Source organism: Gambusia affinis, linkage group LG11, assembly GCF_019740435.1.
Source record: "Gambusia affinis linkage group LG11, SWU_Gaff_1.0, whole genome shotgun sequence".
NCBI lineage: Eukaryota > Metazoa > Chordata > Actinopteri > Cyprinodontiformes > Poeciliidae > Gambusia > Gambusia affinis.
Genome location: NC_057878.1, coordinates 12224809 through 12250159, shown reverse-complemented (window position 1 = coordinate 12250159; position 25351 = coordinate 12224809). Strand labels below are relative to the sequence as shown.

Below are 25351 nucleotides of genomic sequence, written 5' to 3'. Positions count from 1 at the left end.
ACATTATGCAGGTCACAGGAGGTTCAACTGTGAATGAAAGCCCACATGAAAGCTTGACTCAACATGATATTCACAATCCTCTGTTCGGATGAAATGAAATCCAAGATAACTTTTATGCAATCGTTTCTCCTGAAAGTGGTAATGAGTTATGCTCCAATGGCAAAAAGGGAGATTTAGTGCATTCATGCCTTTCATTGGCCACTTTACCAGACACACCTCGCTAGTAAAGGGTTGGATCTGTTTTGGCTGTAGAGTTGAGATCTACTGCAGAGACTATTGGAGTACAATAAACTCCTTGTTATGCTTGATAAACCAGTTTGAGATGATTTAAGCTTTGTAATATGATCCTGGGGCTGCACAGTGGCGCAGTTGGTAGAGCTGTTGCCTTGCAGCAAGAAGGTCCTGGGTTCGATTCCCGGCCGGGGATCTTTCTGCATGGAGTTTGCATGTTCTCCCTGTGCATGGTGGGTTCTCTCCAGGTTCTCCGGCTTCCTCCCACAGTCCAAAAACATGACTGTCAGGTTAATTGGTTTCTCTAAATTCTCCCTAGGTGTGAGTGTGTGTGTGCGTGGTTGTTTGTGTGTGTCTCTGTGTTGCCCTGCGACAGACTGGCGACCAGTCCAGGATGTACCCCGCCTCTCGCCCGGAACGCAGCTGGAGATAGGCACCAGCAACCCTCCCGACCCCATTAGGGAAGAAGGGTGTAAAGAAAATGGATGGATGGATGGATGGATATGATCCTGATTGAAGTGGCCATCAGAAGATGGGTGGCGTCTTTTATGAATCCGTCTCTTCAGCTGAAAAATTTGACATTTTGAACCAAGAAAGTTAGGAAATTGAGTTTAGCTTGTATCAAATTGTGGGTCGTAAGCTTCGTGTGATAAACTCGTTCTGAACTTAGCTTCACAAAGCAGAGTCTTGGTTGGGACCCTCCAGCTCAACCTAACCATCGATCAGCTCTTTGTTTGCATCCATTAGACAGTATGAGTTTTTATGAGCTACATAGCTGCTGAGCTCCAGGATAGACAAAATAATTCAAATCCTTCATGTGGAAGAACTCTAGTGCATTTGGTTGAATCTCTGAAAAACCTTTCAGAGTTTTTGTCCAAGTCTTTCTGAGCTAAAGCTGAATATTTTCTCATTTATTGACATCTTACACTGCCTTCTGGATGTTGAATATTAACAACAAAACTCTCCTGAAAAAGCTTTAAGCACTTTTTCCTTACAGCAAGAAAGTTCTGGGTTTCAATCCAGGCAACCTGGAAGTGGAAACTCAAACAGACTTTCACCCTAAGGCTGTTCGAGTTAGATACTAGCTCCCTGAATATGTTTGCTTGTTAAAGCAAACATATTCAGGTTAAAGCAAGGTCAGGTTAAAGGCTTGATCAACCAATCACGTTTTGATTCGTAGTCAGAGGGTGTTTCCTGGACCAGATCGTGGGATTCTAGCTGGCCTAATGACTAATAAGGTAAGAGATGTAGCTGTCGCTCATCATAGATGTTCATTAACACTGAGAAGCCCTTCAGGGGCTCCCAAAAACGTTTGAGTTATATATGCTGGGTTAGGGATTGGAAAGGATGAACTCGGCTCAAATACATACTTTATAGTTTGGTTCAGAAGATTTTGGTTCTGGAAATAAAATCTGTGGACACAAGAGGCTGAATAGACCTGGAAAGACTGAGAAACAGATGTTTAATTAAATTTGCTTTATTCTAAGATAATTATCTTAATATAGTCACATATTTGGTTTCATGTAAGCAGCCCTGGAACTAAAAAAAAAACAATTTAGTTTCATCAGCTGCTTCTACTAATTTTACTAAGATGTGTAGCCTATCTCGTTGAACCTGTTTATTCTCAAAGCTTGTCTTCAAATTGTTTTCCTGCTGATTTGATAGTTCACATCTTCTACAGCAGTGGTTCCCAATTCCAGTCCTCGGGGGCCCCCCTGACTGCATGTTTTAGGTGTTTCCCTTCTGCCACACTCCTGGATTGAATCTTTGGGTGATTAACGAAATATTTAGACAATGTGGGAAAGAAACTACATTTGAAACTTTGTGATGATGTCCAAGCAATGAAGATTGAATTTAAACTGATGCACTTTAAGCCAAAACTAAAACAATCTTTTGGTCTATTGCCTCAAACACAGACATGCAGTCCAATGTATTCTACTGAGCTTTCAAAAAAGTGGAAAGTGCTGTACTCAATAAAAAGGAATAAAACATGGCTATGTCATTTGGCTTTCTGTTTCAAATCATTGAGTGCCTGGAAGGGATTTTGAACAGAGTTACAGTTTGCTTTTGTGCCAGAAGTAACAGTGGGTCTGTTATGAGTCATTAGGTGTCGACTGCTACTGTATTCCTGCCAATTAGCTCCTCATTTTAATGTCAGAGTCCTTCTGTTTTCAAAATCCTGTCTCTCTCTGTCATTAATAAAATTCAAGGTTTTACTTTCATCACACATTAACCTAAAGCACTTGAGCACGATTCTTTTACTGATTTATGGTTAAAATCTGCAAAGAAGGAGAGTTATTCTAAATGTGTTTGGTGATAAATGTATTGCCACTCAAGTCAGGAAGCAGGCCTGCGTGACTCCAACAAATTGCCTGACATCTGAACAAAACCTCTGATTACACTTGCGTCATCCCGACCCCACACTGGACTTTCTCACACTCTCAGGCAGGTTTTCTCGCACCAACAGATGCAGCTTTTACACTGTTGCTACATTCTGGGCTCGCATGAAAAACCTGTTGGTGTGGAGGATTTAGAAATCAAGCAACAGTTACGCAAAATTAGTTGTGGCAGCGCGACCAGGTCAGAACGCACCTCTGTTGTCGTGCTGCAGAGATCAGGTTGTGTGAGTCTTACAGACTTTAAGGGAAGAAAGAAGGAAAACGTTACAGAATAGAGTCACCTTGAAAAAGAAACCTTGACTCTAACAGTGACCTTGGTTTTTGTCTTGATAAAATAAAAGGTCTGAAAAAATTTTTTATTTTTTCACAAGAAGCAGTGAAAATCACTTAACCAGGTAACTTTAAAATGCCCTTGCTGGACCATAATACAAGTTATTATGCTTCTAGGCAGCACAGTGAAATGACATTTCAATATTCAGCTTTATTGGAAACACTGCAACAAACCAATGGTTGTTCAAAACTATATGTCGAAATTTGATTTGTAAAACTGATTTCATATTGAAAAAAACTTCATCAGACTATGCAAAGACATTTGGCTGTATTTAAAATACTGTAACAAAAATACAATGGTTGTTCAAAAACATACTTTGAGTCAATTTTAAAGTCTTGTTTGAGTATTAGTAGCATCAGTAAACATGCTGAAATGAAAAAAATCTGCCAATTGAATCAAATTAGTTTTATTAATAATAAACTCAAGCCTTAATTGTGTTGATTAAAACTTTCACATGCTTCTTCTTGTAACAATATTTCATCTGTAAAAAAATAAAAATAAAAAATTACTCAGTGTCAAGAATTTATTCTTCAGATGGCTTTAAGATGATTTAAATAACTTAAATTTCCAAATAAACACATCAGAAATGACAAAATGTTGATTTGAGTCAGACAATGTGGTTTAAATATTGACAAACAACCACATGAACTCTAGCTTCCTGGGTAAGGAGAGGGGAAAGTAGAGCAGTCTCAAATGAGTCTGCTCCTCGCATCTGTTAACCATAAACCATATCATAACAGAAACAACCACAGGCAAACATTGCCAGGTCAAGCCGTCACTGCAATAAAATGAAAAACCCAACTGTTTCCCCTCAGTAAGCATGTGGTGACATGGGAAGGAAAAACTACTTAGTCGACAGAGAGCGCCAGCAGATTTCTGTTTGGCTCGAAGCCTGAAGCGAGACGAAGCTACTTCAAAAACAGATGGGGAAAACGTAACGAGATAAATGTGAAAACAGAGGGACTTGAGGAACGATCCGTCTCGGAACAAATTTATTTTTTAAAGCTTTTAAACTCTAAAACAGCAGCATAATCTTATTCATTTGCGTTATTGTGGCACACAGGCCCTGTTGACGGAATAGTTGAGGTAAATTAATACTGTTTCGTGTGTTATTTACTAGTTGTGTCGCAGTTTGACGTGACTGCAGAGGGGGGGTCAGTATCACTCCGCCGTTGCTAGGAGACGACTGTTGTGGAACGGATGTTCTCTTTTTCTAACGGCTAATGGAGTTACTTTATAACAATTATTAAATTAAAATCTTGCAGACTCAATCCCAACATCTCGCTTGATACCACTGTTACATTATACCTCTTTTTTTTTTTTTTTTTTTTTTTAATGTCAACAAACTATCTATCCTCATATTTATTTTCTTTTGACCTCACGTTTCACAGCATTAAAAATGCGATGAAAACGGAAAATGGAAAACTCATAACAAAGGGTTTCAAACAGTGTTGCAGTCATCATATTTTATGATAAACCTTTTCTTGTCTGCAGCTGCAGAACAAAGCACAGGTTAATCTCATATACAGGAAACAAGAGAGGTAGACTCAGAGAAAGCAAGAATGATGAGGTCCATATTGTGCTAATGTACCAGCAGCTGAACCTAAGCAGCTCCTCCTTGAGTTATTACAGCAGCTGATCAATGGTGACATACATTCAATAGAGCAATATTGATCTTGGTAAGTTACTGTATATAGTTTTTTTTTCTCGTTCCAAATGTGTAATTCTTTGTGTACGGAGCTCTGACTGTGAAGATTATAAAAATTCACCCTTCGGGAATCAATATTCCCGAAGGGTGCAGAATATTCAGTATTTCCAAACTAGAAGCTGTTTCACTCTCAAAGCTACCTTTCTGCATCTTTACTCTAGTTTGATCATTATTACAGTTATTTGCATGGTTTGTCTTCCCCTGTGTGTATGTTGGTTTTTGTATTATTCGACTTCTCCAGTCTTATTTTTCATGTCGATCCCAAACTGGTTCATTTCCATCCTGTCAGAAAGTGTACAACAAGTTAAATTAAACCGCCTTGTTTGACGACATTTAGAGGTAAAATGCACAGACAGCAGAGTACTTAGCTACTCTTGATCAAATCCTCCAAGGGCCAAAAGCCTGGGAGACGTTCCTAATATAGCAAAATATGCAGGATGTTTGATCTTTCTCCATCTCATTTCTATCCATGTCCATTTATTTTCACTTTCAGCACAGTAACTACAGAGATTTACGTCTACCACCGTGGTTTCATGCACTGATTTCAGGTATCGGAGCAAAATATAAATGATCTATTAGTAGTAACAACCTAGCATCATTCATAACCCATTAGCTGATGTGAAAATTGTTGGTGTTGAAGTCTTCTTGAGGCTTTAACACCAACTGCAGCAGCAGATAACCACTCAGCTGATTTTTCAGTGTTTCCTGTCAAGAGAGAGATAATATTCGGCCATGAAATTATCTCCTCCATTCTTTGTCTAACAGGATTCCCACTTGAAACTGAATTGTGTAACTTCTGGCTTGAATAAATCTTCTCTGATGATTCAGATGGTTGTAATATCTGTGGGAATTGTTTGTTGTGGTGTGGAGAGGCCAGCAGTCTCTCAAGCAGTTTGATGAGAGTTTCCCGCTGAAAATCCTGGCTGATAGGTTGACGCACAAGCTCACGAGGACAGTCCCTGCCTGCCAAAGTCAACAAGCATAGACAGTTCATCCTTAATTACCAAAGAAGAATGGTACCATTGTGCTGTGCAGGGCAAAATGACACCAAATGATCACACAAAGGTGCTTTTCATTGACTGCTGGGGTTTGCAAAAGCACGAAGCAAAACAAGAGGACAAGCAGGTTGAGGTCTGTGACTAGAACATGGACTGTGTGTTCTGTTCGTTATCTGGGTCTCTACACAGAGTTATGCTTTAAAATGAGTGCGTCACAATGCCAAATGATCCAGAGGCCAAGTAGAAACAAGGACAAAGCTGTGATATTGCCAGAACAGACATATCGTTAACATATCTTGGCTGTTTGTATGTCTTGCTTCAGTAACAAGTTCTCTTTTTTTTATGTGATAAAAGGAAAAGCGTGGTGTCATTATTTCAGCCTAGTGATCTGCTGGATGCAGCAACAGGTGGGGAGGGGAATGTTGTGCTGAGAAAACTTCGACTACTGTATGCACTTTAGCATACCTTAATACTTCCTCATGTGTATTACAGGATGTTGTCTGGTTTTGCCATGTTTTTCCATTTGGTTGGTTTCAGCATTTGGAGTCCACAGAATATTGTGGTTTGTGAAATAAGCAGATACATATTATTTAACTAGTCTTAAACTCTAATTTTCTTTTTTCTTATTCAAACCTCATTAAAACTGAAGCGTTATCGTACTGTGAAGAGATTTGTGGCTGATTCAGAACAAAGATGAGTTTGTACAGTTAAAGACATAATGAGGAAGGTTTCTGTTAGACAAATTCATCGGATTAAGAGAGCAGCTGTTTAAATGCCCTTACAAAACAGCAAACAGTGATTTGAAGCTGCTGGTGCCTCTGGAACCTCAAGGTGGAGGATCCTCCAGAGGCTTGTGGTGCATGAACCTACTATTGGGCCCCCACTAATCAGTGATCACAAGCAGAACCGGTCGCAGTGGGCCCAGCCATACATGAAGATTAATTTTTAAACAGACTTGTTCACTGATGACTGCTGTGCAGCCCTGGATGGTTCAGATGGACGCAGTAGTGGATTGGTGGTGGATGGCCACCACGTCCCAACACGGCTGTGACGTCAGCAAGGAGGTGGTGGAGTCATGCTTTGGGCTGAAATCATGAGGAGAGAATCATTGGTCGACCCCTTCAGAGTCCATGAAGGTGTGAAAATGACTTCAGCAAAGTATTTGGACTTTCTGACTGATCACTTTCTTTCATGGTTCAAAAAGAAGAGCTGAACCTTCAGTAGCAAAATCATCTTTATGTATGACAATGAATGCTGCAAGGAAAACCACTGTGTCATTGGCTGCTATGGGCATGAAAGGGGAGAAACTCATGGTGTGGTCACCATCCTCCTCTGACCTCTGACCTCAACCCTATTGAGAACCTTTGGAGTTTCCTCAAGCTGAAGATCTGAGGGTGGATGCAGTTCATATCAAACCAGCAGCTCTGGGAAAGTTTTCTGACATCCTGCAAAGAAATTCAAGCAGAAACTTTCCACAAACTCACAAGTTCAATGGATCAAGAATTGTGCTGTGATACCAAAGAAGGTTCCTGTGTTAACATGTAACTCTGTCTGTTAAGATGTTTTTGATTAAAATAACTTTTGATTTTAGTACATGTGACCACTTAATGCTGCACATTCAAAGAATGACTGTTTGCAGTTCTATATAATCCATAAAATGGTTAGAAAATCTGATGTGCATAATAATTTGGAACAGTCCATTTTGAGGTTTTTATTTTTTTTTAAAATAATACTGTTCTCATTGGGAACTTTGTTCAGTAAAATTTGATTTATACTGTAAGAGTTTATGACTTGAAAATTATACTGACCATCATTTGCATTGACCATTTAAGAAAGTCTGAGAAAATATCACTTGCATAATAGTTTGGAACATGGTGTAATATAAACTGTATAGCGATTGACCCAACGTTTTATTGTTGTCCTTCCTCATTGATCCACAGAGTTAAGGAGAGTCTCCAGCAAGGCTGTGTGCCAGACTTTAATAAAGATAATCTGCTGTTGCTTGGAGCAGTGGTTTCTGGAAAGATTACTGTTCTTAACACTAATTAACTTTCCGTCAATGTTTTTATTCTCATTTGGTTTGGAAAACTTCAAGGAAATAACAATTAAAGCCACTGCATAAATGAGTCAATTGTATAGTTTTGCCCAAAGATATTTTTATTTATTATTATTATTATTTTTTTTACATATATATGTAACCAAACATCAAGAAAACAAAAGTGAAACTTCAGCAAAATTGCTAAATTTATGATGCAACGTCTTGGTTGAAGAACGTCATGTGGCATCATAAACTAAACCACGTTATAGTTCAGTTCCCGCAATCAAAACTGAAATATTTTAATTCAACATTCATTCATCAGTGTTTTATGAGACAAAACATAATCTAATGCTGAGAATTTATAGAAAATTCCAACATCATAATACAATATTGTCAGTTTACTGTTATCTTTTTTGCAAACTCCTTTATTTCTCTTCCTTCCTTTCCTCCTGTATTGTACTTTAGTTTGAGCAAAGTCCCACATAAAGCGTTTTACTGACGTAGTTTTTTTCCATTCCCCCTTGATAGAAAGTAATAAAAGGCCTAAAATTAAATCACAGGAAAACATTTTTACACAAGGTCAGTTTGAAAGCTCCAGGAGTTGAAACCTCAACAAGTCCTGATTTTATTTAAGCTAAATAAAATAAACACATGAGAATTGAAGACAACCTATGTGACATAATGAGATATGCAGTGTTTAATAAGTATTTGTTAAATAAATTAGCGCATTTACTACACTAATTAACAGTGGAAGTAATAATTTGTACCACTGTGTTAGTAATGTAATCAACACATCACTGTCAAATATGCAGTCTGCAGATTTCACATGCATGTGTTGGGGAGGCCTCTGCTTGGTCCACCTCTATTATAAGCCCAGAATGTTTAAATTATTAGTTCAATAATCCAAAAAGGTTTTTTCTGCAAACATCTTGATACTTTTTAAAACCTTCAGGCAGAGAGGAAAGCTAAAAGTGTCATAAAAGGAGATACTACAACACATATATGTAACAGCCTGACTGCATGGGTAAAAAAAATATGCCAAACAAATATTTTCCTAAGAGTACAGATATTAATATTGCCACTATAATTTAAAAGTATCTGCTGGAGAGGTCCAATCCATTTTGTAGGACAGCAAAACTGGATTAATTATTTGCTTTTCTCTCAAACAAACTTTACCCAATGTGAAAATCAAGCTCAAAAGTAAAACATTGTGTATTATTGTTTCAACTCCACAATTCTGTTTAGCTTTGTTGTTGCTCTTTGACATATTGAAGTTTGCTGTTGTGTAATGGGACAAAATGGGAAAAAGCTTGAGGACTACAACTCTTTTCCACAGTAAGAAGGATTTAAATTATAGACTAAAGTGTCCCAGATTATAGCAAGTGATAAATATTGAGCTCTGCTGGCACGCACAGCCAGAGTTAATTCACATATTGCACCACGAACTCGGGGGTTAAATTTGTGTTTCTGGTTTTTGGGGCAAACATCACACCTCGTGCTGTGAGGTGTGAGACTGAAGTCAGCTCAGTCTTTGGAGAGAGGTCTTTGAAAGGACAGTTTGTTTGATCCCAGCAGGAAAACACAAACCTTTTCAACAGCTACAGCACAATCACACAGAACAACACAAACAGAAATTGATGTTTGAGCTCCGCGTTCAAGCCTTCTCGTCGCTTCTCCTCTCTGAAGCTTCAGTTTCTGCTCATGCTCACGTTGTCACACGTAGAGTAGAAAAAAAAACAACAACCTGTAACCTGAATTGAGCAAATTGAAACTTCTCAGGTCACATTTGTGACTCATCACGTCCTATCAGACGCCCTCTGCTAACTGTCAGGCTGCAAAATTTAAGGAAGGGGCTGAAATACCCTTCTGGGGTGACCTTTTTCACTCGTGTTAGTCTAAAGGTCATAAGGAGTGGGGGTAGGGTGGGGAGGAGAAACACGTGTCGTTCTTAGTATTTGCTCGCCACACAGTGCAACATGACTGGTGCAATAGTCACTTCTGTTTGTGACTGCTGTTCAAGACGAATGCTGAGACGTTCAGCGGTTTGTGACAATTTTCTGAAGATATCCTGCTGCATTCAGAGGAGGAAATCCAACATGATTGTTTTTTAACATTCAGAGGAAGACGAAAAAACATGTCAACATCGATTTCAACTCAGAGCTGAATATTAGTAGCTGCTTTTACTAATTTATACAATCAGAGCAGTGGGCCGGGAGTGTTGTAAGAGGTCATGGAGGCCTCCGTGTTCGTCTGACAGTGTGAGAAAGAGAGGAAGGTTGAGAATGAGAGAGAGAGAACTTATTCTCATAAGGTTGACTTGGGTTGAATTATTCATCACATTTATTCACTCTGTTATTAGTAGTAGTTCTTCCATTTTGGTATTACTGATCACTTTTGGAACTGTAGCTTCCTACAGACATGGTACAATATCCACAATACATTACGTTTCCTTAAATAAAACATTACATAACATTTATTTAACATGTTTTAGTTTGTTTCCAGGTTCAACACACCTGAACCAAATGTTGGCTCATTAGCAGGCCTCTGCAGGAGCGAGGATGTAGATGGAGCAGCTGTGTTGGAGAAGAGACACTTTTAAAAATGGCATAAATGTTTTTTTCATGATTTTCTTTAATTCACACTCATTCAAAATGAATCAAACTCGGATAGAACTAGCTTACATCTCAACCATGTGATATCTCACAGAAGACTGCCTATAGCTGGCAGTGCTGCAGACAGTGTCACAAATTGTAGAAGTACGTTTGTAGACAGCATACGTTGGATAATCGTGACATGAACAAGTTACAGGTGGAAATATTTAAACTGTGTAAGGTACAGAGATAGAAATCCACAATGTAGATGTTGTAAAAGTTGAACAGCAGGAGCCAAAACGCAGAGAGGCAGCCACAATAACACCACCCAAAGGAAACATGGGAATAGAGGCTGGTAATGTAACAAGAGTGAGAGACTGAGAAAGACTGATGAACCAGAAACTAGGTGCAGTTGTGAGGAAAGGTTAGTCACTGGAGAAGTTGATCAGGGAAAATTGGAGAAATGTCTGTTAGAAGAAAGGAGATAATCTAAATACACACAGAGCTGCATCCCAAAGCTCAAACACCCCAGAATCACACCGGCATCCACCTCCAGCTACTTTTCAAACTGAACATAAAAGTTTTATTTTACATTTGATTTTTGCTCCCGTTTTATTACTCCTCTTCTCCTGACGTTTTTGTGCATATGTGATCGAAATAAATATTTCATGCATTCATTTGGGTGTGATTCTAGCTGGCTGTCGACCATCCCTCTCTCTGGAAATAGAACTTATTCAAAACTGGCTGGTTTCCTCTCAGTACCAGGGATCTGGCTTTTAAGTAACGTCTTCAAAATGTTCTGTTTTCCAAAAGTCAATCTTGAATAAAAACAACCTTTGTCCAGCTCAGGAGTTTTGTATGTTTGATCTGTCAACACCATATGTTGAGAGTGCATTACATCACCAGAAACGTAAATGGCGCATGTGCTGGCGTAAACAGGAAATATAGGATTTGCTGCTTTGTTGTGTAAACACTTGATAGGGGCGTATAGGGGAAAGGGTTGGAAGTGGCCGATAAGAAATGACCGAGCAGCAAACCGAGGAGTTTGCGTCAACGTTTCTAAACAACTTGTGTTCCTTGTTTCCAGGTTTTTGTACGTCTCAAATGTGGAAGGAGACTTGTTGCAAAAAAATGTGCTAAACAACATAATTTGAAAAAAGTTAAAGAACACAGCTTTTCTAGCAAATATAAGGTTGTTTTTTTTGAGGGGGGGGTTGAAATTTGATAAATTACATTTAAACTCAAACTCAAATGAGTGAATTCCCAAAACATATCACTGGATTTTTGTTTGTTTGTTTGTTCTAGAAACATAGCTGCTTTCAGAAGCTGACTAAGCCAACTTTGTGCTCTTTGCCCACACAGGAAATACAACAACTGCAGCATGCAACGGGTGCTCACATTCAAATGGCAGCAGACATTTGGTTATGAAAAAAAAGCGTGACAAAAAACTCTGTGGGCCGTGCGGTTTTGTTGCAAGTGTGCATCAAAACACTGTGTGACCTTTGAGTTGTGGCATTTTGCATGTGATTTGCATTCCTTTAACATTTCAGAGTATGGCAGAACACAATTAGGAGTTTACTGTTTGCTATTTACAGTGACTTTTTTTCCCTGCGGACGTCACGCAGCGTTGCAGCAACACGCTGTCCCCTTGTCTGTGATTCGTGCCACTCACTCAGCAGCCCAGACAGCTCTGACATATTTTGCTGACTTTTGTCTTTGGACATTTTCTATTTGTTCCCAAATTGATAATCAGAGGCAGAACTGAACATAATTAAGCCTTTTGAGGTGAATTTAACATACCGGTACATACGGAGTGATTCTGCCAATACAGAAAAGATCGAGCATTTTTAAAATGCTGATATCCTCGTTGATGTTTAATCTGCAACGACTTGTAAGCAGTCTAAAGGAAAAGTTGCAAACAATACAAAAATAAGAAGTACAGAAAAGTTTTCTTCCAGTATCTTGAGAACGAACCACCAATATAACTGTATTTCGAAGTTAAGCTACTCAGTTCACCTCTGAATGATCAAATTCAATTTATGTGATAGATTATTAAATTATCTTAGTACAACAAACGATGAACATTCACTTCCACAAACCCGAAACCAGACATGCAGAAGCAGTGAGTAAAAAAGCAACTGTTTCACTTTTTCTGCTTTTAGAAAATGAGTGTGATTAACTCAAAACAGGAAAATAAGCAAAAAAAGAGAAATGTCTCTAGTTTTGCTGTTTTGCAAAGTTGTTTTGCAACTTCAGTACGTGTTCAGAGTCTAGACCAAGAACTTTTATGTTTACCACTGTGTAAAGCGATCAAATGGCTGGTCAGCTTGGTTTAAAATGGGTCAGCAACAGGATATTGATTCTAAACACAGCAGCAAATCTATATCCTAATGGCTAGGAATGAAAAGTATTGAGGTGCTGCAATGAGCCAGAGGAAATGATCAGTTCGATTTGTCCTTGGGAGTTGAAATTCCCCATTTCCAAATCAGGAAAATGAATAAAATGGCCTCTAGAAAAAGAATCCTACTCTGGAAAGCCAGGAATAAATTCAACATGGCTGAAAATGATCAACATGTAGGTTATAAATGTTTGTTTGCACATTTGATAGATTTGCCAATCAAATCCAGGAAGCAAATTACTATGCAGCATCTACTGTATTTGTAAAATTACTGTTAGCGTTTATGTGCATAAAGTGGAGATTTTGATAATAGTACTCATTGAATACAAAAACTGAAAAATTACTCAGCTTGATTTGGGTGTGAGATCATCACTAAGTTTTGACATCCATAAACAGAAAGCAGACTTCAAACCAAATGAAAAGCTGTCAAAGGAAGACATAAAGTGGAATATGCTTAAACAAAAACCTGTAAACCTTAAGCATTAAGCAACAAAAGAACTATAACAAGAACAACCTCTCACCACAACACAACCTTGCGAGAGAGATAAGATCTTACAGAAGATAATTGCTGCATGTTTACATTGCTAATTGTGGTCATAAGAGTGTCGCATCAAGAAACACACAAAAACTGACTTTGAAGACACTAATTAATTCACAGATGTAAACATTTCACTATTCCGACATTTTTTTTTTTAAGTGTTCAGGTGACATTTGCTTCGGCTGAAAAGAATCTCTTGACATTGTCAAGACAAAATGCTAATTATAAAGTGCATTACTTTATTATAAAGTGCCATTTGGATGCATTTTTGAGTCTTTGAAGTTAATGGTAAACTACACAGCTGTGTATTTTCAAAGTGTTTGTGGTTCCCACCACACAGCAAATCGAGTATCTAGGCTAAGTAGAAACAAAGTTTGAGCCACATAGTTAAAATTTGATTGTGTCATTTTTATTTTCATTCTTTGATCTTTCAGGGGGATCTTTTTTTTTATTTTTAAACTAATAGCAATTAGGTTTGGTCTTCTAGTCTCTAGTCTCAGAGTAAACTCCCCAGTGAGCCACTGCTGACAATCCTTTTGAAGCCAAACAAGTGAAATAAATCTGTGATCAGTTTGAGATGATTCGAGGTTGAGCTGAAATAGGTTTTAGATCTGTCTGTGACTTTTACAAACAAATCCTTGAAATTGAAAGAGAATTCATTTAGCTTCATAGCTGGATTGTAGTAGCTTCCCAGCATTTACAAAGTCAGTACGTACATCCCTTGGTGTCGCAAAGCTTGTATCTTTTTATTTTCCACCACTTCAGCCATGTCATGGTCAATTAACTATTGACCATGACATGGCACCTCCCATGCTGTTCCTTCATGGGAGGTGTGTGACCCCTCCGGAGTGAACCTTTTTTTTAAACTGAGCAACACGTAAGCTGCTTAAAAAGCATGCCAAGGAAGTTTGTCATGCACCAGACAGGGTTTAATGCAACTAATGTGATGCATATGACTGAAAATATTGATTAGGATATTGATTAATTATTCAGTTCGTCACCAGAAAATTAGCCAAACGTGTATTCATCTACTATTTGGCCTATTGTATTTCTTTAACAGTGAACGTTTTATGTTTTCCATTCAGAGCAAGAAATCCATTTCATCAATTTTTTTTTAGAACAAAAGACAAAAATTAATTGCTGAATTAAAAAAAAAAATAGTTGATCTACTTACATTTTTTTTTAAAAAATGTGTTATTACAAATAATACTTATTGAATTAAGAGTCATTTTTATTCCAATATTTATACATTTTAAACAAGATTTTTAAATATATGTAAATTGAATCAGACTATACATTTCCTATTTTAGATAAATTAGTATGATCAAAATTCTTTTACATTTTTCAAAGCAGTAAAAATAATACACATTAATAACATAAACTAAGATTATTCTGCCTCTAAACAATGTGGGAAACCCCAGATGTTGTCATGGTTTCTTCTAACAGGTTAGTTCACAGCATTTAAGTTACCACAGATTCTCTGGATGCCTGAAGATGTCACGTTCATATCTGCTCAAATTACAGCACTATGCAAACAACACACACGTCTAGACATCACACTATTTAAGAAGGAGAAACGTTCTGGGTCAGAGAAGAGTTGAAGGCTCTTCAATGTGAATTGTGCAGAACAAATGCAAAAGATCTTGTGAAAATACTGACATGGGCCAAAAGGTCACTCAGAGAAGGATCCTTTAATCCAGACGTTTCATGAAAATGCAAAATTGCAGTTTGGAAACTAAAATTGAAGTGCTTGGCCACAATGACCATTGTTATATTTAGAGCAGGATGGGGGAAGCCAGATGGAAAATGTCATTGCAAATGTGAAATACGTGGGTAGAAGCATCTTAGTATGTGGGTGTTGAGCTGCAGGAGGAACTGGTGTGCTTCACAAACCTGTGGCAATATGACGACAGAACATTGTGCCAAAATAAAATCTATTTGTGTCAAATCAGGAAGTTAAACTAACGAGGCTTGTAAGATGGAAAATGCCCTAATTATTCTGCCAAATAATCTAGTACATTACATTACATTTACATTAAGGAAAGCAATGTTTTGGAGAAACCATCAAAAACTCTGGATCTCAGTCCCACAGTGTTTATAAATGATCTGTTTGAGCAAGGTGCCCTGCAAACCTGACTAAATCAGTTCTGTCTGGAAATCAGTATTTACACACCAGGGGTTTAAATGCTTCATACCCGTAATAAACTTTCCATTTCCATAAATGTTTGGAAATATTGCATATTAACTTTATAGGACTGTTTTGACCCTATCTCCATGGGTTAACTCCCTAACTTTGCTGGCATGCATTGCTACCCTTTTCCTATTCAACACCACAGCATACAAATCCTAGAGTGTAGTTATTGCAACTGTCCCTATGTAACTCTTACAAGAACTCATACACCTCTGTGAACTCGGTATTTGTTTTGTAATACTGATTATTTTCCTTGTGCACTAACTGCCTGTTGCATAATTGAAACATCCATGAATCCATCCATTATTTATACAGGCTTCGTTTTGCAGGTTTGCTGGAGGCCAGTGCACGTCTCCAGCTGTCATTGGGCAAAAGGACAAGTGATAGACTGGACAAGTCACCAGTCTGAGACAAGCAGCACAAACAAAGCATGCACATATACGCCCATCCAAATCAGCAATTTAGCTTAAAGTAACCTAAAAGTTATGCTGTGGAGAACCAACACCTGCCCAGGGAGAAGTTGCAGACTTCATACAAAAGAGATCCCAACCCAGTGCTTCCTTGCTGCAGGGCAAAAGTTTTATAATTGCAACATGCACTCTGTAATTATCTACTGAAAATGATCTATAGCTATACATATATTTAAAAAAAAATAATATTATGTTTACTTGTGTCCTAAGGGTGTTTAAATGTTGCTGCATGTGGAGGAATACTTCAGAATAAAAGTTTCATATTTAAACGTATTTAATTTGACGATCATTTAGAGTTGAGTAACTGAGAGCAGCGAAACCAGCTTTCTGTTTCTGCTCCTGCTGAGGATGCGCGCGCTCCCGCTCCGGCGAAGCGCGAGACAGAGAGCCCGTGAGCAGCCAGCCCGGCGGACGGAAACATCACGTGGTGACACATCTTTACGACTGACGTCACCCTTCCCATCTCCAAGCAACCTCTTCATCAGCATTCGCGTCACCGAGCGCCCTAGCCGAGCGGTTGCCCAGCAACCCGTGCGTCGCGCTCGGGTCCGGCCTTGCCTCGCACCCAGCTCGGAGCTCTGACGCGGGTGTGACGTTAATGAGGTGGGTATCAATTTGTTATGGTGGCGGGGGGAGCGAGCTGGGGGAGGAAAGGAAGGGAAGGAGGAGGAGGAGTTCCCTCTGCGAGTGCCGAAGCCCTCAGCTCTGCATTCCGGCGGAGCTTTCAGGCACACACCGACCGCAGCGCAGTCCCGGGCCGAAAGCCTTCCTGTGAGCTCAGAGAGAAGAGCTGAAGGGAAAAGTTGCACCGCGCGTGGTTCCCGCAGTTCTTCCTTCTTTGACGCGTTTGTTTTTCGGAGCTGTGGTGGAATGGTTCACTTTTCGTCACACAGCAGTCTGAACTGTGCGAGAAGGCGCCTTATGTCTTTCTAAGGTAAGACTTTGCCACTTTTCATTGCTTAATATTTGGTTTATAGTCCGTCGTCGCAAAAAACAAACAAACAATAGAAATACACAAATGAGTAAATAAATAATTTGGCTACTTTCGTCAAGTGCGATAATTTCTCATTTTACTTTTTAGCCACTTTTAGTTGATTAGAGATTGTTCGGTGTTTGATTTGTGGAAGTAGAGTGATTTATTATAAAATATCAGACTTCTTTTTTTGAATAATAATAACATTTCCAATAATAATAATAGTATTAATGATATATTTTGACATATTTTTCGTTGATTTCCTAGGTCTATGTAGGTTTAATAGAGACTACGGTATATTAAATGATTAATTGTTTTGCTTGATTTTACAGGTACAAGTCTCCCTTTGTCTAAGTATTGCTACTACTACGTTCTGTGCACCATGGTGATCATGACAGACACCAGCAGGGCTGCTCAGCCCAGCCCTGCGCAGGGGAGGCCACTCCAGGTCGGCTTCTATGAGATCATCCGCACCCTGGGGAAAGGAAACTTTGCAGTGGTGAAACTGGCCAAGCACAAAGTCACCAAAACACAGGTCAGCAGCCTTTCTTCTAACATATAGTTAATTTAAAATGCATGCCTTTATTTATCTAAATTTTTTTATTTATTTATTTATTGCATGCTAATTCTTTTCCTGCATTTCATTTCCCAGGTGGCAATAAAGATCATTGATAAGACCAGACTGAGCCCCTCTAACCTGGAGAAAATTTACAGAGAGGTGCAGATAATGAAGCTGCTGAACCATCCCCATATCATCAAGCTCTACCAGGTGTGTGTTGTATCTTATCTCTTCTCTGCTGCGGTTTTGCATGGGGTGCAACAGTACATGTGCAGATTACTGGAAGGCAGGCAGTTTCTGAGTTTCCCTCTCTATGTTTGTGGAAGTTTGTGTGGAAAACTTTGCACATTTAACAGTGCTGGACTGCAGAGCACTGTGCGTCACTATTGCACACATCAGGAAATAGCAGTGGCAGTAAATAAGAAGGGAATAAGGGGCTTTTGGCATGTAAGTGGTTTTCACCAGCTGGTTGTGTGCTGCTGATTCTCAGAGTACTCTAAATCATAAGTACAAGACAACAGCATAAGTACAATCCTATTTGACCTCGCTCGCTATCTCTCTCGCTTTGTGCAAGGGCATTTATGGGCACCAGTCGATTGTGGAAACAATGCATTTGTACCATGTTTTTTGGTTATGTAATGATATGTTGGCTGAAGAAATGAGGGCTTAAGAGCAGTCAGGTGAGTGCTGGTGATGGAAGTGTGCAGGATCAGAACATTAAGTCCAATTAGCACTTGTTGAAGCCAAGTGCAATGTGTCTGCGCCTCACGTGAAAGCCTCCTCACAAAGCGCTGCTTTACTCTTAATCAAATTGAAGACTTAGTGAGAAGAATCCGCTTTTACCATCTCAGCTGACCTTGCAGGCACTCTTGCACACGTCTGGCAACAAACACGCAAACAAATACCTCTGGGAACAAACAAACGAGCGCTGTTTTATTATTATTCACTCTCTTTCTGTTTGGCTGCCTTTGTGGATTACTTTACATCTGATTGTAAGTTATGAGCAAGACATTATTTCTGGGAATCCCCCCCTCCAAACATTACGTCTCCTCATATGCAGAGGTACATATTAAATCAATATTAATCTATAATCATTTTTAGTAGAATGAAAGCAATCTAATGTACTTCTTTAGTGTGTTTTTACTATTAAATTAACAGTAATTTTCTAATTATCTTATTTTCTTTGCCTTTTCTTTACCAGCAGTTTTATGTGCAGCTCAGAATAATTTTTGCTTACACCCTCGATAGAAAATGCAGAAAATCAGTATGCATTTCAAAACTGTGACGAAATGATGACGAGACGTCTGAGCTGACATGCTGCTATTAATTTTGCACAAGTTGCATCTTAGTTGGATTTATTTGACTGAATAGTTAAAATGACTAACTCTAGTAAAACATACCATGGTTCACCTGTATTCATCCAGACATTCACCGCTAAAATGAATATGATGTTCATAATTAAACAGAAACGCAACAATGAATTATATGTTCTCTTTGTAGAGTAGCACAACTCAAATGCCCAGTCTTAACTAGCAAACACTAAGCCCTCTCTGTAAATGGATTGACATGATTCAACCTGTGAGGAATGTGAAGATGATTACTGTCTGAACGCTGTGGCTCTAGCAGGCTGACGAACCGATTGATGTTCTGCGCGCTTTGTTTCAGAGCAGCTGAAGTAATTTCATTTGGTTAATTAGTCATGAATGTAGTAAGTGATGATAAAGGGTGATGTTATGTCACTCTGATGGATCTTGTGTTTTTCTCTAGCCTCTTTGTGACCTAGCCTCTGGCTGTTGGCTTGATGGAGATGATGCTAGTCACATAATCCTCTCCTTCCTGTACAAAGGAAGGAATTTGGCATAAGGCAGTCTTATGATCTTTGTGTCTATGCTGTCTTTCTTTTTTTTTTTTGCTTTCCTTTGCTGCTGCTTTCACTCTCCTACCATCATCATGGGAACAAGATGCATTTTCCCCTTGTAACATCAACAATAGCTGACCTTTCTTTGTCGTTTCATCCAAGCCCCTTGGGTTCAGAAATACCCCAACGGTGGGACACTGAGCGTAAACTTAGCCGATCTCCTGTAATATAAGCAAAAATGAAAGTAAAGGTTTTTCAATGAGGCTTTTCAAATGTAAAAAATGGCTGAATGGGGGCCTTTAAAGCAGGAGGTGTATGACGTTAGCATCACCTCAAGGTGACTGAGCTCCAGAGAATGGCTCTATCTCACAGATAAACACTGTTTTCCTCTTGGTGGACTGAGTATTCGCTCACCACCCTTTGGTTTTCTAAAGGGTCTGGACAAAATAAAACTCCTCCATTCAGTGGAATTTGGTGACATTCAGTTCAAAACCAGCCGGCGGCATTATCCATACGGGCTTTTTGTTATCTGACGGAAAATTGCTTTGTTGTGCAACCTTTCAGCTGAAACTACTCTGTCCCCGGGGGCCTCAGAGGAAACGGAGGCCCTCTGTGAGCTCCAGGAAAGGACTGGGACTTTTACCGCACGTACGCTGCTTTTAATACAAAAGACCGGCCCCGTGTGAGCAAGCCTGTGTGAAACTGTTGCACTTTCTTCGCCATAAGGAGGCTGGGGAATAGTGAAATTAAACACTAGCATCTGTTGCCAACTGGTACTAGCCACTGGGTAACACTCCCAATCATTTAAGTAGCTGGTCTGTAAGTGAGTGTTAAGAATTTTAGTTAGGGTTTGTATTGACGTGTGCAAACTGGTGTTTAAAACATGCGTTCAGGAAATTGTAATGCGGTGGAAAGCCTTTGGTATTTTTGCAACGGGTGGAACGAGTTTATGGAGAAGTATGTGAAGGAGGTTTTGGTGGTTAGGAAATGTCTCGCGGCTGCACAGGAATTCTTGGAACAAGGTTTACTCTTGACTCAGTGATTTAAATCGCGCTTTTCTCTCTCCTAGGTCATGGAGACCAAAGACATGCTGTATATTGTCACAGAGTATGCAAAGAACGGAGAGATGTTCGGTAAGCTCTCATCTGATCCGGATAGTTTGACATAAAACCCATTATCTTTTACATTAAGCATGCAAAAGTGTGGAATTTGCTTTTAAAATTTTCCAGCTCTGGATAAATATGGAAAAAAGGAAAGTAATAATGAAAAACATTTGAATTTTTGAGGCTTTTTAAAATTTTCTAAAGAACAAAATCCTAACAAGACTAATAATAATAAAGTGGTCTGTTTAATTTGTAATTAAATGTCATGCTTTACCTCAGATTAGCCACTAAAACGTCTGTTCTCTTTCTCCCTCCCCCCTTGCAGACCACCTGACCTCAAACGGCCGCATGAGTGAAGACGAGGCGCGGAAGAAGTTCTGGCAGATCCTCACGGCCGTGGACTACTGCCACCGGCATCACATCGTTCACCGCGACCTCAAAACCGAGAACCTGCTGCTGGATGCCAACATGAACATCAAACTGGCCGGTAGGTCTGCAACATAAACCGCTCGCTGCTCTCATATTTACTGGGAAGCAAAGTGCGAGACAGAGTTAATTGGTTTAACGGTATTTGTGGCCGCTCTGGGATTTCTAAACGGCTATCATTAAATCAGTGCTGATTGAATGTGAACGACTGAGTCGGTGCACTAGGATTGATATTAAGCAGTGAGCATGTTTCTCAGGATGTTCCTCAGATTTAAAGTGATAGATGCGTTTGTTTGTGCCTCGTAGACTTTGGATTTGGGAACTTCTACAACGCAGGGGAGCCTCTGTCTACGTGGTGCGGCAGCCCGCCTTACGCCGCTCCCGAAGTGTTTGAGGGGAAAGAGTATGAGGGCCCACAGCTTGACATTTGGGTAAGCACACAATGGATGGAAAGCAAAACAACTAACTGGAAGTTTAAAGCATAAATTAATCCTTTCTCTTTTCTGCTCACAGAGCCTCGGCGTAGTGCTTTACGTTCTGGTCTGCGGCTCTCTTCCGTTCGATGCACCCAGCCTTCCCGCTCTCAGACAGAGAGTCACAGAGGGGCGATTCAGGATTCCCTTCTTCATGTCCCAAGGTACACACCTCCTTTTTCTTTTGTTTTTTTGACTAAATCTGTACGCGAACGACCCAGAACCAGTCGGGCTCATCGCATTTTTCTACCCTCAACAGACTGTGAAAATCTGATCCGTAAGATGCTAGTGGTGGACCCGGCCAAAAGGATCAGCGTAACCCAGATCAAGCAGCACCGCTGGATGCTGGCCGACCCGTCGGCTGCCCACCAGACCCTCAGCCATTCCCTCACAGAGTACAACTCCAACCTGGGCGATTACAGCGAACCGGTGCTGGGCATCATGAACACGCTGGGCATCGATCGCCAGAGGACAATTGAGGTGAGAAAAAGAGCTTCTCACTCATCTGCAGTGCCTCGTGAATATATTTACACTCTTGCTGTTATTTGAGCTTCAAGTCCCTCCTTGGAAAAAGTCGCACCACAACACGATGCTGCAGATTAAGCTGTCAACTGAAGTGTTTAATTTCTGTCACTAATCTGCTGTTCCTTTTCCCCTCAGTCTCTGCAGAGCAGCAGCTATAATCACTTTTCCGCCATCTACTACCTGCTGCTGGAGCGAGTGCAAGAGCATCGCGCTCAGCAGCTGAGTCGTCAGTGTGGGACCTGGAGCCAGAGACCCCGCAGCACGTCCGACACCACCTGCCCAGAGGTCAGCGCTCCATCAGGATGTACAAAACTCAGACCTGTTTTCATTTAAAGCTTAAGTCAAAAGCTGATTTTTATTGTTGTTTTTTTTTTTTTCTCTAGGTCATCATGGAGTCCAGTGAGAGTTTTAGATCTACTCGTTTCTCACTCCCATCCAAAAACACTCCTCCTGTGTACTCCGAGGTGGAGTGCGACCAAGGTGGACTATTCCAGGTAAATTGAAAACCTGATGTCCTTCATCAGCTTCATCGTTGCTAAAGGACCATGTGTGTTGTGGCCATTTATGTTTAGGTTTTGTGAATCAAAAATCCCATTTAAGTTGGATTATACTCTGTGGATGTTTTTTGTTTGTCAAAATGTCCGGTGTGACGACGGGACGTTTTTAAAAATGATTTTGTGACTACTTAGCTATTATTTTGTCTATATTTTTGCTAGAAATAAACGACATATACTTTTCAAACAATCAAGTCGGAAGTGCGTTCATGCAACAAACGACCCGTCGCCGCCCACAACCATTATTTTTGGAATAATTTCGCTTTTGTAGCTTAGAGAGCCGTGAACTGGAAATTCAGCAACCAGTCTCCATTAACAACCGCCTTGCTCCTTCTGCTTTTCAGCGGGTGGTGTTCCCGGTGGAGGCCAGCCTGAACAGACTCCTCTGGAACCGCTCCATCTCACCCAACAGCCTGCTGGAGACCAGCATCAGCGAGGAGGTGCGTCCCAGGGACCTGGAGGAGGAGGAGGCCACGCAGAGCCTCGGGCCCTTGCTTCCGCCCACAACATCCCGCAGACACACTCTGGCCGAGGTCTCCGCCCGTTTCCACCAGTGCAACCCTCCTTGTCAGTATTCATTGTAAGCACGACTCCACGTTTCACTCTGCCAGGTCAGGATGTTAAAACTTCCTCTGCTCCGTCTCTGCAGGTATTGTGGTGAGTCCCTCAGACGGAGCGTCGTCAGACAGCTGTCTGAAGTCCTCATCCAGTCCCGCTCCCACGCTGCAGTCTGCTGTGGGGGAGATATCAACACTTCTGGCCTCCAGGGCTGAAGGTGGAGCTGGGCTTCCTGCCGGAGCTCCTCTGGCTCTCTCCTCCCACCTGGTGCCCCAAGCTCAGAGCAGCCTGCCTGCTGTCAGCTTCCAGGAAGGCCGCAGGGCCTCCGACACCTCCCTCACACAAGGTACGCACTCACACCACCGCCTCCAGAACGACCCGACCTGCTGTGTGTTTGCACCGTGTTACCTGAAGATTTCTGTGTTCCTGTAGGCCTCAAAGCTTTCCGCCAGCAGCTGAGGAAAAACACGCGCACCAAAGGCCTTCTGGGGTTGAATAAGATCAAAGGTCTGACCAGGCCGGTCGTTCCCCCGCCAACCTCCAACCGCGGCAGCCGAGGCTCCCTCGGCCCGGCCTTCTCCGAGCATCGCAGCATGCTGGAGGAGGTGCTGCACCAGCAAAGGTGAGACTCAATACTTTCATTTTCTTGAAGTTTCTAAGAGGAAAAAGTCCTGCAAAGGAATTCTCTGCAAAAATACAAGATTTAGTAGTTTTGGTCTAGTTTCTAGTACACTTAAAATAAGACAAAACTATCTTACTAGAAACTTTTTAGCTTGACATAGTACTAGTACTAGTCAAATTATTGACTCAAAGCAAGCGTCTATATCTTGCTAAAAAGTTACTTGTAAGTTAGTTTTGGATTATTTTAATTTTACTACGATACTTCCATGAAAAGCTAGACCAGAAATACTTGGTAGAATTTTGTTTTTTTGCAGAGAAGTAGTTTTTAATTCATCAGTACGTGTCACAGTCACAGAATATTCCCAAAAAGTCAGTTAAAGTGCTTGTCATTTAAAGACAAGAAATTGTTCTTAGTTGTGATGTCTGAAAATGTGATCAGTAGAAATTTCAAGGGCAGATTTGTATCCTGACGTTAGAGCAGCATCTAATTCTGTGCATCTGTTTCCAGGATGCTGCAGATTCAGCACCAACCTCAACCCCAGGTCCAGGCCCCCCAGACCGGACCTACCCAGAACCCCCTGCTCTTCCTGGCCCAGCAGCAGTCACCCTCTCCTCCACCCACATCCACGTTTTCCCCTTCCTCCATCTTTGATGCTCCCGCCGTCCAGCCCGCCCTGCCTCCTCCTCCTCGGCAGCCGGCTCCGGCGGGCCTCTGGCATCAAACCTTGGAGAGCCCCTCCTTCTCTGGCTGCTCCTCGCCCACGTCCAGCTGCTACTCCTCCTCTCTGTCCCCCGTGGCCTCCGCCGCCTACCTGCTCGAGGCGCGCCTGCACATCAGCCAGCAGCCCCAGCCCCTCCCCTTCGCCGTCCTGCAGCAGCCTCATTCCGCAGCGCAGGGCCCCTTCCCCGTCCCGTCCAAGCTGGCCGTGTGGGGCGTGGGCCCGGCCTCCAGCGCCGATCCTGGCATGCAGGAGCTGGGCCTGGCCGGACAGCAGCAGCTCAGCAGCTGCGTGATGGTGAAATAAAACGGAGGACTGTCCCCAGGAAACAGCAGAGCACAACTGAGCGAAAGAAATAAAAAGTTGATGCAAGCGACAAACTGGCACGTGAGAATGTGTCCACCTATGTGTGTTTTTTGAGACCATATAAGCTAAAGACTAAGCAATAACCAAACTCTGGATGAGGCGGTGAATTCAGCAGCCAGAGAAGCAATAAGAGCCATCGGCTCTCTTCCAGCTCTCCGACGGACTCACTTGAATGAGATCAGCTGAAATATTTGACTCTCGAATTCTGATGCTGTCTAAGTGAACAAGAAGATTCCCTCCGCCGCTCTTTGTTCAACTTCTTCTTTGGTTAAGTGAGACCAAAATTCTTCCCCACTTTGTTCGCCTTTCTAGAGACTTTTCTCTGTAGCAGTGCAATGAACATGCAGTACAGCGCCCTGAGCTCGAAAGCGTTCACTGAAGGACTTGTATGAAAACTGTGACGATTTTTTTTTGTTTTGTTTTGTTTGTTTCAGTGCGAGATTGTTTATGCTGCGCAAAACGCTGCTTTTTACCTCAAGCTGCAGGAAGACTGCGATGTAGTAATCAGCCAAAACTGAATGAAGACGTGGTTTCGCTGATTTAGTTAAAGCACAAACAGGTACATCGGGGTGAGGATCCACAATGTCTTTGCTTGCTGAGCGCCTCCATGTTAGATGCTTTTACTACCTCCTCAGGCAACAGGGTGAAATCACGCCAGAGAACACGTTTTCACGTTGGACATGGAAGAGCAGAGGCACTACTGCCCTGTAGAAATGATGCGTC

General features: G+C 41.0%; 1 protein-coding gene across 1 annotated transcript; it reads left to right on the top strand.

The window, feature by feature from the left end:
* Window positions 1-16486: 16486 nt before the first annotated feature.
* sik1 (salt-inducible kinase 1) lies at window positions 16487-24648 on the top strand. Its single transcript, XM_044130933.1, has 14 exons — window positions 16487-16827; window positions 17199-17401; window positions 17519-17635; window positions 20353-20416; window positions 20712-20873; window positions 21119-21243; window positions 21326-21449; window positions 21545-21765; window positions 21946-22095; window positions 22194-22304; window positions 22709-22931; window positions 23014-23268; window positions 23355-23544; window positions 24052-24648. The coding sequence occupies exons 2-14, from the start codon at window positions 17249-17251 to the stop codon at window positions 24566-24568; spliced, it is 2412 nt and encodes an 803-aa protein (XP_043986868.1). The 5' UTR covers window positions 16487-16827; window positions 17199-17248; the 3' UTR covers window positions 24569-24648.
* Window positions 24649-25351: the final 703 nt, after the last annotated feature.